The 18,279-nt window shown below is 41.1% G+C and overlaps 1 protein-coding gene and 2 long non-coding RNA genes across 4 annotated transcripts in view; 2 read left to right on the forward strand and 1 right to left on the reverse strand.

The window, feature by feature from the left end:
• The first annotated feature begins 2,482 nt into the window (after positions 1–2,482).
• LOC126986209 (uncharacterized) lies at positions 2,483–5,954 on the forward strand. Its single transcript, XR_007739400.1, has 2 exons — positions 2,483–2,793; positions 2,862–5,954. It is a non-coding gene; the product is annotated as an uncharacterized LOC126986209 (long non-coding RNA).
• Positions 3,296–18,279, reverse strand: part of LOC126986207 (disheveled-associated activator of morphogenesis 2-like) — a 78,654-nt gene continuing 63,670 nt past the window's right edge. The window contains exon 22 of one of the 2 annotated variants that reach the window (XM_050842180.1): positions 3,296–7,644. In XM_050842180.1, the coding sequence (XP_050698137.1) occupies positions 7,345–7,644 (300 nt within the window). In that variant the 3' untranslated portion in view covers positions 3,296–7,344. Of the gene's footprint in view, positions 7,645–14,812; positions 14,946–18,279 lie in introns of those variants that run through there. The other variant, XM_050842181.1, reaches the window with a different exon arrangement.
• Positions 8,023–12,498, forward strand: LOC126986212 (uncharacterized). Its single transcript, XR_007739403.1, has 4 exons — positions 8,023–8,151; positions 8,285–10,155; positions 10,283–12,195; positions 12,233–12,498. It is a non-coding gene; the product is annotated as an uncharacterized LOC126986212 (long non-coding RNA).

The following is an 18,279-nucleotide window of genomic DNA, read 5'->3' on the forward strand; positions in this document are numbered from 1 at the left end:
AATGGGAGGAGAAGGGAAGGGGAAGAGAAATTTGGGTATTGGGGTAGTGGGAAGGGAAGAGGATGGAATGGGGAATGAAGGGAAGGGGAGAAGGTAAGATTGGAGTCGGGAGGAGTGAAGGGAATGGGAAAGATAATGGGAGGAGAAGGGAAGGGGAGGAGAAATTTGGGTTTTGGGGTGATGGGAAGGGGAGAGGATGGAATGGGGAAAGGAGGGGAAGGAGAGAAGGTAAAATTGGAGTAGGGAGAGTGAGTGAAGGGAGTGGGAAGGGATGGGAAAGAGAATGGGAGGAGAAGGGAAGGGGAGAAGAAATTTGGGTATTGGGGTAGTGGAAAGGAGAGAGGATGGAATGGGGAAGGGGAGAAGGTAAGATTGGAGTAGGGAGAGTGAGTGAAGGGAGTGGGAAGGGATGGGAAAGAGAATGGGAAGGGGGAGAGAAGGCTAAATTTGGGGTAGGGGGAGGAAGGAGAAGGGATAGGAATGGGAAAAGAAGGGGGAGGGGGAGGAGGCTTAACCAGAGAGGGGAGGAGTGCTGGGAATGGATGGTGAGGGTAACAGGATGGGGGTAAGTGATGGGAAGGGGGTGGGAATGGATGGGGAGGCTAACAGGATGGGGGGAAGTGATGGGAAGGGGTGGGAATGAGGATGGGGTGATGGGGGGGAAGGGGGAATGGATGGGGAGGCTAACAGGATGGGGGGAAGTGATGGGAAGGGGGTGGGAATGGATGGGGAGGCTAACAGGATGGGGGGAAGTGATGGGAAGGGGGTGGGAATGGATGGGGATAAGTGATGGGAAGGGGGTGGGAATGGATGGGGAGGCTAAATCAGGATGGGGATAAGTGATGGGAAGGGGGTGGGAATGGATGGGGAGGCTAACAGGATGGGGGGAAGTGATGGGAAGGGGGTGGGAATGGGGAATGGTGAATGAGGGCAACATGGAACAGATTGAATTTCTTTTTGGTGATGGGGTGATAGGTAAGACCATATTCAGGGGTGATGGGATAGGGAGGGGAATAGGGAATGGGTAATCGGGTTGTAGTCGGGAAATGAAATGGTTTGTTTTGAGTGAATTTTGGACGAATGGCCCTAAAATAAGCCTATGGACAGATACTGGACAGATAGACAGACAGGCCAGCTATAACAAGACCAACCAACTAACAGGGAGACAGACAGGCAAACAGACAAACAGACAGACAGACAGCGAATAATACAAATAGCATGTTTCCTTTCGTTAATCTCAACATGAATAAGAGAGAAAACAGAGAGAGAAAAATACCGAGAAGAGAGCAAACGTAGAGAAAAAATATATGAAATGCAAAAAATGAAAAACAAATGCACTTTAAGCCTATACACCTAACCTTACCTGTACAAATGAACACTTAACGACTCTATGAACACCTGGCAGGATGCGACACTATCAATTAACAACAAAAAAAAGATTAATATAGTCTTTGATTCCCTACAGTTTGATCATAAGCGCTTGGAAGGATGGACGAGAGGGAGAATCAGGTGCCTTATCATTGAACTTTGCGGCTTTGAAAATATTAGAGGGAGTTGGATCCTATATGCTTGAAGATAGAGAGGATTGAATGCCTTAGTAACTGGTGTAGAGGGAATCGAAATCTGTTGTGTTTGTGCGTACCTGCGTTTGTGTGTGTGTGTGTGTGTGTGTGTGTGTGTGTGTGTGAAATTATTAGAGGGAGTTGGATCCTATATGCTTGAAGAAATTGAATGGATTAGTAACTAGGTGTGTGTGTGTGTGTGTGTGAAAAAATTAAGAGGGAGTTGGATCCTATATGCTTGAAGGAAAGAGAGGATTGAATGCCTTATGGATGGAGTTGGAATCTATTGTGTTGGTGCGTTTGTGTGTATGTGTGTGTTTGCCCTATAGTAACTGCTGTAGAAGGGAATCAGAATCTGCTGTTTGTGTGTATGTGGGTGTGTGTATGTGCATTTGTGTGTATGTGCGTTTGTGTGTATGTGCGTCTGTGTGTAAGTGTGTGTGTTTGTACGTGCGTGAGGGATTTTTTTTCACTTTTCATTCTTCGTATAAAAAAAAAGTGAAGTTAAAATTGTTGCGTCTGTGCGAGAATGATGTTTATTTTTTTTTGCGTTATTTATAGAAAGTCGAGTTAATTTTTGTTTTGTGTGTGTGTGTGTGTGTGTGTGTGTGTGTGTGTGGATGACATTTATTTTCTCATGGGGAGAGGGAGAGGGTGTGGAAGGAAAGGGGGAGGGGGGGAGAGAAATGGAAATGGGGGTTATGGGGAGTATATCAAGTATGGGGAAATGGGGACTGGGATGGGGGAGGAGAAAGAGGGTGGGGAAGGAAAGGGGGGAGGGGAGAGAAATGGGAATGGGTGGAGATGGGGAGGATACCAAGGGAATGGGGGAGGATGAGGACGAGGGAGGGGAGAGAGAAATGAGAATGGGGTGATGGGAGGATACTAAGGAAGGGAATGGGGAGGAAGATAGAGGAAGGAAAGAGGGGGAGAGAAATGGAAATGGGTGGTGATGGGGAGGATACTAAGGGAAGGGAATGGGGATGGGGGAGGAAGAGGGAGGGGAGATATATTTCAATGGGTGGAGATGGGGAGGATACCAAGGGAAGGGAATGGGGGAGGAAAGGAGGGGAGAGAAATTAATACTTAGGGAAGGGAATGGAGGATGGGGGAGGGAAAGGGAGGGGAGGAAAGGAGGGGAGAGAAAGGAATAGTAAGGGAAGGGAATGGAGGATGGGGGAGGGAGAGGGAGGGGAGGAGAGGAGGGGAGAGAAAGGAAGAGTAAGGGAAGGTAATGGAGGATGGGGGAGGGAGAGGGAGGGGAGGAAAGGAGGGGAGAGAAAGGAATGCTAAGGGTAGGGAATGGGGAGGGGGGAGGAAGAAGGAGGGGAAGGGAAGACCGGACAGACTGTTTATTTTCTTATTATTCTCTATATTTAGGTTGACAACTGCAAACAAGTGTCAACCAGCCAACCAGTCAACCAGTCAGTAATCAATCTAATCAACCAACTAGCTAACCAACACATCAGTCAGCCAGTCAGTAATCTATTTAATCAACCAACTAGCTAACCAACACATCAGTCAGTCAGCCAGTCAGTCCACCAGTCCGTAATCTACCCCTTCAGCCAGCCAGCCCATTTAGCCCTAGACCAGCCCAGCCCCAAGTCAGCCCATGTCATTGTGGGTGAGGGAGTACAATAGATAGACTCACATTCTCAGATATTTTGGACTCACACACACTTGGTAAGGCTTTCATAGAGGTTGTGTTAGTATGTCCATGGGTAGTGTTACGAGCCTGGTGATAGTTTGACAAGGCTTTGGTGGAGGTTGTTGTGTTAGTATGTCCATGGGTAGTGTTACGAGCCTGGTGATAGTTTGACAAGGCTTTGGTGGAGGTTGTTGTGTTAGTATGTCCATGGGGAGTGTTACGAGCCTGGTGATAGTTTGACAAGGCTTTCATAGAGGTTGTTGTGTTAGTATGTCCATGGGTAGTGTTACGAGCCTAGAGATAGCTTGACAGGGCCTCCGCTGAACCCATGAAAAACACACTCACAAGAACTCAACTCATCAACTTGTCATAGCCTTTCTAAATAATGTCGCAGGAGTCGAAAGCATCTGAGAACGTGGGCCTACAAAGACACACTGATACACAGATATAAACCTATAAAAAATATCACAGAAATCACAAATACTGTACTTGGTCGCGGCGGGGATGTGGACATAGGCGGGTGTGGGATTACAGGTGTGGAGTGGGCTAAAAATCAAGTTATACAGGAGCTTTTTACAGACATACGGAGGGCGGTTAGCGGAGGTTTCGAGAGGTTAGGATTGCGAGGGTAATACAAATGATAAAATACGGTTGCGGTGGGTGTGTGGGGTTGCAGGTTTGGGGTTACAGGTGTGGGGTGGGCTAAAAATCAAGGTATACAGGAGCTTTTTACAGATATAGGGGTAGTTTCACCAAGTTTAGGGTCACAAGGGTAATATAAATGATAAGATATGGTCGTGGCAGGCGTGGAATTACAGGTGTGGGGTGGGCTAAAAATCAAGTTATATAGGAGCTTTTTACAGACATGCAGGGGCGATTAGCGGAGGTTTTGAGACGTTAGGGGTCGCAAGGGTAACACAAATGATAATATATGGTCGCGGTGGGTGTGTGGGGTTGCAGGTGTGGGGTTACAGGTGTGGGGTGGGCTAAAAATCAAGTTATACAGGAGCTGTTTACAGACATAGGGGGCGGTTAGGGGTAGTTCCGGCAAGTTTAAGGTCACGAGGGCAATGTAAATGATAAGACATGGTCGCGGTGGGTGTGTGGGGTTACAGGTGTGGAGTTACAGGTGTGGGGTTACAGGTGTGGGGTGGGGTAAAAATCAAGATATACAGGAGCTTTTTACAGACATACGGAGGGCGGTTAGCGGAGGTTTCGAGAGGTTAGGATTGCGAGGGTAATACAAATGATAAAATACGGTTGCGGTGGGTGTGTGGGGTTGCAGGTTTGGGGTTACAGGTGTGGGGTTACAGGTGTGGGGTGGGCTAAAAATCAAGGTATACAGGAGCTTTTTACAGACATATGGAGGGCGGTTAGCGGTACTTCCAGCAGGGTAAGGAGCGCAAGGGTAATACAAACAACAATATACATAACATTAGCAAACTTAAGTGGCTATTTTTATATATATCTATGTGTGGTTTGTATATAAGTATGTATGCACGTATGGTAAAGAAGGAGGACTTAGAGGATAATGATAATAAGCGATAATTATACATACATACATTCATACGCTTATTTTTTTTTGTTTCGTTCTTACTCGGTAAAACTTAAAACTTACTTATGTGATGCTTATAAGACGTATTGTAAGGGTTCGTGATTTTTCGTTTGTTTGTTTGTTTGTTAAAGTGAGCAGAGACGACACTTAGTCTCTTCTCTAAACTTACGCTAACTTATTTTTTTTCTTTCTCTTTCTTTCTCGCTCGCTCACTCACTTTCTCTCTCTCTCTCTCTCTCTTTCTTGACAACGCTTACTTTCATCACTTCTCTAAACTTATGCTAACTCTCTCTCTCTCTCTTGCTCGCTCGCTCGCTCACTTTCTCTCTCGCTCCCTCTCTCTATTTCTCAATCGCTACGCTCTATATTTTATTTCAACAATATAAATCCATTTTTTTTTTGGTAATTAAAATCTTATTGTATTTAATATGATGAGGAATTTAAATATTTTCCTTCGATTCTTTTTTTATTCTAATACGTAAAAAAACACAAACAGTCGAACCTCTCTCTCTCTCTCTCTCTCTCTCTCTCTCTCTGAATATAAAAATGAAAAATATATTGTCAAGGTCGGGGATTCTAAAATTAGTATGCTTCTTAAGATTCTAAAGTGACCGGCAACAGCGAGCACTATAGATTGTGTGCGTGTGTGTGTGTGTGTGTGTGTGTGTTTTAGTTTCTCATGTTATATTTTTCTTTATTTTCATTTCTTTTCCTGTCATATTTCTCCACTTCATCTCTTCCCTCCACTCCTTTTTTACTCCACCTTCCACATCACTGACCAACTCCACATTCATTTAACCCGGTAGCAGCGATGGGCCAAATTTGTGGCTTCACCGTGTACCAGTGACGGGCCAAATTTGTGGCTTTACCGTGTACCAGTGACGGGCCAAATTTGTGGCTTTACCGTGTACCAGTGACGGGCCAAATTTGTGGCTACCGGGTTAAAGTTCAGATACAAATGAACCAAAATAGAAAAGTAATAATGAGAAAGACTAAATAAATGCAAATACAGCTGAAATAAATTGAAAAATGTATAAATGCTAGAATGAATAATGATGATAATGATAATGATAACAATAAACTCCAGCACCAAGACAAGTTCATAAATGCTTGAAGGGTTATGTGTGTGTGTGTGTGTATGTGTGTGTGTGTGTGTGTAATAGTGGTTAATCAAAGTAAAAAAAACAAAGATATAGGCAAGTTGTGAATTTCTTAAGCACAAAAAATATCTTATGCATTTGTGTGTGTGTGTGTGTGTGTGTGTGTGTGTGTGTCTACAAAACGCACACATTGATCGACCTGCCTACTTATGTGATTGCTTCATGTATACCTAACAAACACACATGTATGTACGTATATATGTACGTTACACGGCTGAGAGGATACGAGAAAGGCTTGTGATGGGAAGGGAGGTAAGAAGGAAGGGAAAAGTGGGAGGGAGAGAAGGGAGGAAGGGAGAGAAAATAGGGATGAATTACCTCTCTTTCACTCTCTTTTTCTCTCTCTCGCTCTCTCTTTCTCTCCTCTCCTTTCTTTCCTCCACTCTCAGAAAGGGAGAAAAGGGAGAGAGAGAGAGAGAATCGGGATAGTTCACCTCTCCTTCTCTCTCTCTCTCTCTCATTCCCTCTTCTCTCAGCAAGGTCAAGGTCAGAGGTCACATTAAGGTCACAACAGAGGGAGAGAAGCGAACATACGAACACACACACAAGCTTCGAGACGGGACGAAACGAGAAGAAAAAAAACAACAACAATATACAGCCTCTCTTCCTCCCTTTTCTTGTCTTCTTCGTACGGAGCGACGGAGAGGATGAGAAATGATAATGGGGGAGAGAGAGACGATTGTACGTAAAAGAAACACACACACACACACACACGCACAAACACATGGCGGAGAAATGTCATGTAAGGTTTGGGTTTGGTCGCGTTTAAATCATTGTCAAGCTTTCTTTTTAGTCTTAATTTTAGCTCTCTGTCAAAGCTTAAAGGAATTTAGGTCAGACTTCAGCTTTTTCCCTCTCTATGATCTAAGCTTTCAATTAAGGCTCAAAGAAAAGCTTACATTATGTTTTGAATTCAAGCTTTCTTTCTACCATTTATTTCAAGCTCTCGGGCAAGACCAGAAGATAAGCTTAACCCCATATTTCAAACTTAAGCTTACCTCCCTTCCCATGACCTCACCGCTCATCCAAGACCAAGAAGAAAGGTCAGGTCACGTTCAAACTTCACCTTCCTATCCATAAACTCAGGTTCGGGGATGACAAAAATATATCGGTCGCCCCTAACATGACTTTCTCCGCGGCTGTGTGGCTGTATGAGAAGCAGGTGGGTTGTTGTAGTTGTAGCAGCTGTTGTAGGTGTTGTTGGTGGCAGTAGTGTGCTGTAGAGAGGCAGGACCAGGCAGTGACAGCAGTAGTGGTAGTAGACGCAAAAGCAGGATGTCACAGTGAGAGTTGACTATGCAGTGACTTGTGCGAGACAGACACACACTCTCTCTCTTTCTCTCTGGACCCAGCGGTGAAGGAGTGCATGGTAGTAGCAGTAGCAGTAGTAGTAGTAGTAGTAGTAGTAGTTGTAGTGGATTAGGCGTACTTATGCGATCCCGTCACACGCTCTCGCTCTCTCTCCCTCGACCCAGCGGCGAAAGAGTGCTTCTTCTTACGCCTCATCTTGTCAATATCCTTCCCGAACACGTCGCCGGAACGCAGCGCCGAGATCAGGTCATCGAAGTCGTTCTCGTTCTCGTTCTCCCCGCCCGAGCTGCTGTCGCCTGCCGCCCCCTGGTGAAGGCCGCCCGATCCTCCTGCCCCGCCCTGCCCTGCCCCCGCCCCGGCCCGAGTTGACCTCTCTCGGGCACGTCTCTCCCTCTCAACCTCACGACGCTGTTTGGGGTTGACGAGTGTGGAGGAACGGGGAAGAAAAGAAGGTACAAAGGTTACATTCTACACTATGGTGGTGAAGTTAATGCTAATTGCTAGATACTTAAGGGAGGTTAGATTTTAGGGTTTTCAAGTATCTGTTAGTGATTTTTCTACTCCCTATGAAAGAAGTATGCTTGATGGTGTCTGTGTAATGTCCTGAGATGTAAATAAAGACTTCTGGGTCCATGCTAGTGTTTGTAAGGTGTTTCCCGAGCAGATTGCTAGTATATGTTAATGATTATTCTACTCCCTATGAAAGAAGTATGCTTGATGGTGTCTGTGTAGTGTCCTGAGATGGAAATAAAGACTTCTGGGTCCATGCTAGTGTCTGTAAGGTGTTTCCCGAGCAGATTGCTAGTATATGTTAGTGATTTTTCTACTCCCTATGAAAGAAGTATGCTTGATGGTGTCTGTGTAGTGTCCTGAGATGGAAATAAAGACTTCTGGGTCCATGCTAGTGTCTGCAAGGTGTTTCCCGAGCAGATTGCTAGTATATGTTAGTGATTGTTCTACTCCCTATGAAGGAAGTATGCTTGATGGTGTCTGTGTAATGTCCTGAGATGTAAATAAAGACTTCTGGGTCCATGCTAGTGTCTTCAAGGTGTTTCCCGAGCAGATTGTTCTCTCGGGTAGATGAATTTCTCACGTTCTTAACCCGTCCGCTGCGATGAATGGTCTATTGTTCCGCTATCAAATGTTGTGAGGTTAATGGTAAATGCTAAATGCTCCACCATGAAAGAGGTATGTGTGGTTGTGAGGTTACTGTTCATTGCTATTTGTATACTTGTGAGTGAAGCAATGCACCCCCAGCGGTATGCTCCCCATTATTAGTTTTGGTGCTGTTTGTGTGTGTCCGGGATTTATTTTCTTACACATAACTTTTTGTCGATATTAGACTGCATATTTTATTTATTTATCATATTTTTTGGGTGAGTATATCATCATCACCATCATTTTGTTTACCATCCGTGTTCATTCTTCCTGAGCGGCTGGACGCTTTATGGCTCTCTTCTATTCTACTCTGTCTTCTGCCTGATGCTCATCCAATCCCATCGGTGCCAAGTCTTCCTGTATACACCTTCTCCACGTTTTCCTAGGTCTACCAACTGGTCTCCTTCCTTCTACCTCCAGTCTCTCCCAAACTCCCAGCACTGTATCCTCCCCTGCTCTCTTTCTCCTCCATTCTACTCTGTCTTCTGTCCGATGCTCATCCAATCCCATCAATGCCAAGTCTTCCTCCACGTTTTCCTAGGTCTACCAACTGGTCTCCTTCCTTCTACCTTCAGTCTCTCCACAGCTCCCAGCACTGTATCCTCCCCTGCTCTCTTTCTCCTCCATCCTACTCTGTCTTCTGCCCAATGCTCATCCAATCCCATCAGTGCCAAGTCTTCCTGTACACCCCTTCTCCACATTCTCCTAGGTCTACCAACTGGTCTCCTTCCTTCTACCTCCAGTCTCTCCACAGCTCCCAGCACTGTATCCTCCCCTGCTCTCTTTACATGTCCAAACCATCGGAGTATATGCTGATTAAAAACTTATATGTGTTGTATAATGTGTTGTCTATAAATATACTTCTTTCATAGAGTGAATACAACTAGTTTTTATTTTATACTTTTATGTTCTACAAATACAAACTTTGAAACTACCAAAAAATTACTACTGTGAGCAAATATACTTTTTTTTATTAATTATTCCACAACCAAAGTCAACCAAATCAACCTGCTACCAACTGTAAATGATTTTGAAGTTTAATCTGAAAATGTGTACTATAAAAATTTCTAAGTGAATGTAAGTATATCTTTGAGTACACTGATTAAGTATTAAATATTTCTAAGTGATTATAAGTATGAATATTTCTAAGTAAAGTGATCTTGGAGTAAATTGATTAAGCACTAAATATTTCTAAGTGGATATAAGTGTAAATATTTATAAGTAAACTGATTAACTAATACCAAGGAAACATATGTACACTTAAGTGCCTTCTAAGTGCTGTGAACATTAAAAAATCTAATTATCAGGTGAGAGAAATAAAAGTGCAAAGGTGTCGAGTGAAAACAACAAAAACAATAATAATAATAATAATAATAGTAATAGTACACCTTTACCTGCAAGAGAAGGTGAGTTAGTATCAATATATACCCCGAAAGCTACCTGGATAACCGATATTTACCTGTTAATTAAGAGAGAAAGGTGTCCCCTCCATTCTCCTCCCTTCTCTTTCCCTCCCTTTCTCTCCCCTCTAACTAAAGCAATGTACAGAAGGGGACAAAGAGGAGGAGAGAGGGAGAAAGTGATATTTACCTGTTAATTAAGAGAGAAAGGTGTTCCCTCCATTCTCCTCCCTTCTCTTTCTCTCCCTTTCTCTCCCCTCTAACTAAAGCAATGTACAGAAGGGGACAAAGAGGAGGAGAGAGGGTGAGAGAGAAAGGGAGAGGGAGAAAGTGATATATACCTGTTAATTAAGAGAGAAAGGTGTTCCCTCCATTCTCCTCCCTCTGTTTCTCTCCCCTTCTTTCCCCTCTAAAGCAATGCACAGAGAGGGGACAAGGAGGAGGAGAGAGGGAGAAAGTGATATTTACCTGTTAATTAAGAGAGTAAGGTGTCCCCTCCCTTCTCTTTCTCTCCCCTCTAACTATAGCTATGTACAGAGAGGAGGAGAGAGGGAGAGAGAGAAAGGGAGATGCAGAAGAGAGAGGAGGAAAAGAAGATGGAGAGAAGAGGGGTAATATCTGATTCCCTCCCCTCCCTTCTCTTCCCTTCCCCTTCCCTCCTTTCCCCTCTAAAGCAATGCACAGAGAGGGGACAAGGAGGAGGAGAGAGGGAGAAGTGAGAGAGGAAGGGAGAGGCAGAAGAGTGACAAGGAGGAAGGAAAGGGAGGGAGAGAGGCAAAGCCGTAAACCTTATTATCTATTCCCTATTATCTATTGCTTGTTCTCAGTTATAAGTGAGAAAAGTAGCCCCTATGTATCTATAAGTGGCAGAATTAAGTAGACGTTCAGTAGCCCCTCTGTAGTAAAGGCCCACCAAGTATTTATTAGGGTACTGATAATGAGTCTGATATTAAACTCGCAGCATTTAACGAGGGTGTGTCTGTGTAGCATGCAATACATATACTCCGGAAATACAATAACTGGGGTGTATTTTAGGGACCCTCGGCTTATTTCTCCTTAGGGACTCAATGTTGCCAGACTGTCGCACTCTGCCTCGTATGCTTCCCGATTTCCGACCCCAAAACTGCTTCCATCACCCAAGTAACTGCCTTTAAATATCATCACCTTAAACAAACCGCCTAGCTCGGTATTTTCTACTTTACGGGAAATAGAAATAGAAGTGTCATTTTCCCATTTGTCTTAATATTTAGGCAGAGATGAAAAGGCCGATTCTAGAACACTCAAACCCTGAATGATGAAGGCAAATGTACAGAAATGGGGGTCATGTGTTGAAAAATTGATGTAGAGAAAAACTTGGAAAACGCTGAAAAATGACTTGGGCGAGTATTTTACGAGGGTGACGATATGGTTATTGTTTAAATGGTTGATTATTGATGGTTCTTGGCAACATTTATGGGCCAGAAGACGGTAAATACGCAGCTCTTGAGTACGAAAATCTGGCAACAGTGCTTAGGGTTTTGACAATACTAAAACCATCACTGCCCTCCTCTCCTCCAAACCCTTCCCTTGTGTTAGTTGATGTACATTGCTATATACACACACAAACACGTGCACATAAACAATACGCACATACACAACATGCACATACACAGCACAAAGCCATACACGAAACACACATGCACACATACCAACATGCAATTAGGAGGCAACATGACAGACATTTCTATTTATACACAAACAGAGAAAGCACAGAACCCCCCCCCCCCCCCCCAGCAAATATACATGCACAAAAACACACAATAAAAACAGGAAAAACAAGAAAACAGAAAAAAACAGAGATAAAACACAATAAAAGCAGACTAACAAACAAGCAAACAGGCAAACAGACAGACAAGCAGCTCTCAAGGTCGCTATCTAGTTAGTGGCGTTAGTGGCGATGGAGGTCACGTCAAGTCAGGTCAGGTCGTTAGTATATTATGTACAGGTCAAGGTGTGAAGGGTCTGCAATCAAGGTCAGGTGAGAGAGGAAAGGTACGGCAGGTGTTCTGATTGATGGCACAACAGTCTGGTAACGGCGCAACACACAGGTGAGGGGCGGACAGGTGACGGGTGACTCAGGAAGGTGTGAGGTGAAGGGGGTGAAAATTTTGTGTTGGGTTCGGAAATTAAAGGTGAAAATTTTTTGTGTGTGTGTTGGGTTTGGAAATTAAAGGCGAAAATTTTGTGTGTGTTGGGTTTGGAAATTAAAGGTGAAAATTTTGTGTGTGTGTTGGGTTTGGAAATTAAAGGTGAAAATTTTGTGTGTGTTGGGTTCGGAAATTAAAGGTGAAAATTTTGTGTGTGTTGGGTTCGGAAATTAAAGGCGAAAATTTTGTGTGTGTGTTGGGTTCGGAAATTAAAGGTGAAAATTTTGTGTGTGTTGGGTTCGGAAATTAAAGGCGAAAATTTTGTGTGTGTGTTGGGTTCGGGAATTAAAGGTGAAAATTTTGTGTGTGTGTTGGGTTCGGGAATTAAAGGTGAAAATTTTGTGTGTGTGTTGGGTTCGGGAATTAAAGGTGAAAATTTTGTGTGTGTGTTGGGTTCGGGAATTAAAGGCGAAAATTTTGTGTGTGTGTTGGGTTTGGAAATTAAAGGCGAAAATTTTGTGTGTGTGTTGGGTTCGGGAATTAAAGGTGAAAATTTTGTGTGTGTGTTGGGTTCAGAAATTGAAAGAATAATGTGATAGACTGCAAAATAATTAGAGGCATATTATATTCCTGTGTTGGATTGAGAGTTGAAAGGAAAATGTGATAGACTGCAAAATAGTTACAGCAATGTTATATTCCTGTGTTGGATTGAAAGTTGAAAGGAAAATGTGATAGTCTGCAAAATAATTAGAGGCATATTATATTCCTGTGTTGGAGAGAAAGTTAAAAGGAAAATGTGATAGACTGCAAGATAATTAGAGGCATATTATATTCCTGTGTTGGATTGAGAGTTAAAAGGAAAATGTGATAGACTGCAAGATAGTTAGAGGCATATTATATTCCTGTGTTGGATTGAAAGTTAAAGGGAAAATGTGATAGACTGCAAGATAGTTAGAGGCATATTATATTCCTGTGTTGGATTGAGAGTTAAAAGGAAAATGTGATAGACTGCAAGATAGTTAGAGGCATATTATATTCCTGTGTTGGATTGAGAGTTAAAAGGAAAATGTGATAGACTGCAAGATAGTTACAGCAATGTTATATTCCTGTGTTGGATTGAGAGTTAAAAGGAAAATGTGATAGACTGCAAGATAGTTACAGCAATGTTATATTCCTGTGTTGGATTGAGAGTTAAAAGGAAAATGTGATAGACTGCAAGATAGTTAGAGGCATATTATATTCCTGTGTTGGATTGAGAGTTGAAAGGAAAATGTGATAGACTGCAAGATTCTTAGAGCAATGTTATATTCCTGTGTTGGATTGAGAGTTGAAGGGAAAATGTGATAGACTGCAAGATAGATAGAGCAATGTTATATTCCTGTGTTGGATTGAGAGTTGAAAGGAAAATGTGATAGACTGCAAGATACTTAGAGCAATGTTATATTCCTGTGTTGGATTGAGAGTTGAAAGGAAAATGTGATAGTCTGCAAGATACTTAGAGCAATGTTATATTCCTGTGTTCGATTGAGAGTTGAAAGGAAAATGTGATAGACTGCAAGATACTTAGAGCAATGTTATATTCCTGTGTTGGATTGAAAGTTAAAAGAAAATTGTGATATGCTGTAAATTTTTTAGTCATATCATATCTTAAGGAGCTATACCATGATATGTTTTAAGTCGTGAAATACAGTAAGTCTCCCAAATTATGTTATCGAAATGCTTGATTATTTTATTTTTTATTTCTGTGGTGAAGTATTGCAGTGAAAGGTTTGCAAATGACTGACTTTATATATCTATTTGTTTATTTATCATTTTTATCTTAATAATGAGAAAGTAAAGAAAGGACTCGCAAATGATTTAATAGCAATCTCTAATTATTTTCTTGTTTTTTATTATTTCGCAAGAACCAAACGGCAAGTAAATGGCATGTGTGAGAGCGATGGATGTTTGGGAAAGAGGTTTTAGAGTGCAAAGAATTTCTGAAGTATGTTATAGTTGCATAATCATTATCACATTATTTTATTTGGTTTACTGGATTTATTTTATACTTTAATTTGTTGTGCTTATTTATTTGTTTACTTCATTCATTCATCCATTTATTTAATCAATTCATCAAACTTCATGGTAACGAAAATCACATGTAAGAGAATTTCATATGAAGGAAAATAAAAACTCGCTTGTGTCCCGAATGCGTGTAGACGTGTGTGTACGTTACGAAACTGTGTGCGTCCTGGTACTGTCATCACGCACACATACTCACACACACACACACACACACACACACACACACACACACACGCTGGGATTTGTTAGTTTCCTTCACCATTACCCATTTTTCTACTTGGCAAAGGAGGAAGAAGGAAGAGGAGGAGAAGGAAAGGGAGGTGGAGGAAGATGAAAATGGAGGAGGAGGAGGAGGAGGAAGAAGAAAAAGAAGGAGGAAAGGAAGGAGAAGGAGGAGGCTGATGCAGTGAAGGAGGTGCATGTAGAAGGAAGGATAAAGAATAGAAGAGAGGAAGAGAAGAAGAAAAGTAGAAATGGAAGAAAAAGATGAGATGAAGGAAAGTTGAAAGAAAATAACAAAAACAAGAATTAGAAAGAAAAGAAGAGAAAGATTACATAAAAAAAAGAGGGAGAAGAAAAAAATAAATAGAAGATTGATAAAGATGGAAAGAATGGATAAAAAAAAAAAAAAAAACTAGAAAATATAGATAACAAAATGAGATAAAAGAAAAAGTGATAGACAGACAGACAGACAGATAGACAGACAGATAGATAGATAGATAGACAGAAAGTATTGGTGGTGGAGGTCACAAGAAGGGGAAGGGTCACCTGTCACAAAAGGTCGCCTCATGGGGTGGGTGTATCATGGGGGGGGGAGGGTGTGGGGGGGTCAGGGAGGGGTATAGAGGTGCCCCCACCCCCTCCTCTGCCCCCCCACCCCGCCCCTCCGCCCTCAGTGCTGGCAGAGGGCAAATACGTCGCGTTCAAACCAGCTGCCGGGGAGCGACCGCCGCTTATACCGCTGCGCACATGAGGGGCGAGAAAACGCACACAGGTGATGAAAAGCGCACATGGGCACACACATACACACACACACACACACACACACAAAAAAAAAAAAAAAAAATAAAAAAAATAAATAAAAAAAAAAATACACACATTCACACACACACACACACACAAAGATGAAAATTGCACACAAATACGCACACATGAATGAGACAAACACACACACACAAACATACACATAAATGATGAAAAAAGGGAAAGCGTACACACACACACACACACACAAATCCACACACACACACACACACACACACACACACACAGGCACATGACAAAAAACACAGCCACAGCATCAAGGCAAACACAGAACAGCAAGAACAACAATAAACTAACATTAACAGGAAGAAACACAATTACATATATAGGACACAAAAAACTCACTAACTAATAAAAAACACACAATGAAACAGCTATAAAATCAACCATTCATAATTACAAGCGCATCTCTATAAGACCATTTTAAGGCAGCAGAGGAGGCAACAACACAACTTATAAGTTTTTTCTTTGCCGCAACACAGCACAACATGTAACACAGTGTCACCCTTCCCTTCCCTGCCTTACTGCAACACAAGCTGGAAAACAAAATGAAGCAAAAAAAAAAAAAGAAAAATTAAGCCACAGAAAGCTTGTTTGTCTTTTATGTTGCTGTTTTACTTATTCATTCATTTATTTAATTCATTATTTTTCTTTGGTCAATTATTTATTCGTTTATCAACCCTCTCGTGCACCGTAAGTTTCCAATAAGCTTCTGTTTCCCTTGTTGTTTACCTGCAACAATAAACTATCAATCAATCAACCACTCACCATGCATTTCTCAGACCCGACCGGCCGTTTTTTGCCGCCGCGATACTCTACATTCCCGGACGCATTTTACCCTCACAGATATATCGTACCCCAATAAATATGGTATCAATGGCTCCATAAAGACTTGAACTAGAACATGCGCAAATAAAAATCAATACAAACTTCTTTCAAGTCTCCGTATAGAGTTTTGTAGACAATAAATCCTAAGTACCAACTCTTCCCTAGTTAGCTAGCTCGAAATTTTGTGGGACAACTTTTTTTAGCCGAATATTTGTTTTGAAGCGGAATTTAGTGGTATCCTCAAAATCCTCATATGCCCATTAGTTCCCGAGTTACACCAAGAAAACTGTATTTTTTTAGGTGACCGAGCCCTCCTCCCTCCTCCTCATCTACGCTCCTTAGAAAGGTTGCCATATGTTACCATTAAGAAACTTATCCTAGCAAATGACGCTCCCAAATTTGACGCACTTTCACCGAAAACTTAATTTTTAATCAATTTTTAAAACTTTTATCATGCGAAACGCGTCATCATGCGCGAGAGGGTTAATTTGTTTGTTTTAGGCCTTATGCTTTTTTTGTAAGATGAATTAAAAACATCAAAAAGCAATCATATATGTTGCTGCTGCTACTACTACTACTACTACTACTACTACTACTACTACTATTATAATACAAATAGCCTAAAGTCTTTATAACTAAACTCTAAGTCCTTGAAACGCACACCAGTGAGTGCCGGGCATCACACCTGGGCCCCTGACTGAGTAATGCCCTGACTTCATCCTAGAGGCCCTGCGTTCTGTCCCGGGCACCCAGCGGCGTACATTTCAAGATTGTTCACTTTGTCATTACGGTTCCCCTGATGTACTCTTACCTCTAAAGCTACAGCAATTATCCCTATTATCATACATTATTTTTACCCTACCAAACAAAAATACATGGAAATCTCTATATAAAAGTAAATAACCTGTTTTTTCAGTAGTATTAAAATTATCAATGGACAGAAGGCAAGATAAAGAAATGAATGAATGAATAGAGAAACTAGGTTAGTAGTGTAATGAGAGGAATAAATAAATAAATAAATATATGAGGTAAGAGAAGAATGTAATTTCGCTGGCAGGGTTGTTAAGAATGGCAGAAATGAGAGAGAGAGAGAGAAAGAGAGGAAAAAGATAAAAAGAGAGAAAGTGGAAATATCAGAATCTCAAAAACAAACAAGAAAACAAACAACAAAGATGCACTCATTTATATTTTTTTCGACACACACACACACACACACACACACACACACACACACACACACACACACACACACACACACACACATCCATATAGTAGAAATAAAGAAAGTGAAAATATAGAAGAAAAAAAGGAATATATTAGTAGGCAATCAATTAGCACATAAAACAACAAGAAAGAAAAACAATCAACAAAAGAAAACAAAAAGCAAGGCAGGAAAATATATTAGTTAAGCAAGAAAGAGATGGATCATAAAACCTTTCTTAAACAAACATACAAAAAAGCCACAACACACAAAACAAAACAAGAAAACAATAAACAATAAGAAATCAAAACAAGGCAAGAAAATATATTAGTTAAGCAAGAAACAAACAAACATAAACATTTCTGAAAAACAAACACACACACACACACACACACACACACACACACACACAAGGCAAACAATAAAAACAATCTAATTAGTACACAGGTTAATAAGCAAGGTAATGATGATAAAGCCAGGTTAATCAAGGTAACGAAAAAGTTGAATTAAGGAAATATAAAGAAAAAACAAATGAGCGGATAAACAAGGGAATACGTAAATAATTGAATAAGGAGAAATTGAAGCGGAATGAAAAAGTGGTGTTTGCAAAGACGGAAAAATAGGCAGGAGTTTACGAAATGAAAGAAAAGAGAAAGAAAAGTTTTAGCTCACCCGCAAGGTCAAACGAACAGCAAACAAAACCAGGAAAAGTAACGGCCGAGGAAAATTACCGAGACTGGAAATGCAAAAAAATAAACAATGCAAAAAATGGCGCCTGAAGAAAATTATGGAAAATGTTGATGCAGAAAAACAATGAAAGAAAAAAAGGAATGGAAAGTATAATGAAGAAACTTGAAATAGAAAAAAATAAAATAAAATAAACTGCAAGAAATGATGCCTGAAGAAAATTATGGAAAATGTTAATGCAGAAAAACAATGAAAAAAAAAGGAATGGAAAGTATAATGAAGAAACTTGAAATAGAAATAAATAAATAAAATAAAATAAACAATGCAAAAAATGGTCCTTGAAGAAAATTATGGAAAATGTTGATGCAGAAAAATAATGAAAGAAAAAAAGGAATGGAAAATATAATGAAGAAACTTGAAATAGAAAAAAATAAATAAAATAAAATAAACAATGCAAAAAATGGTGCCTGAAGAAAATTATGGAAAACGTTAATGCAGAAAAATAATGAAAAAAAAAGGAAGGGAAAGTATAATG

Source organism: Eriocheir sinensis, chromosome 61, assembly GCF_024679095.1.
Source record: "Eriocheir sinensis breed Jianghai 21 chromosome 61, ASM2467909v1, whole genome shotgun sequence".
Taxonomy (NCBI): Eukaryota; Metazoa; Arthropoda; class Malacostraca; order Decapoda; family Varunidae; genus Eriocheir; species Eriocheir sinensis.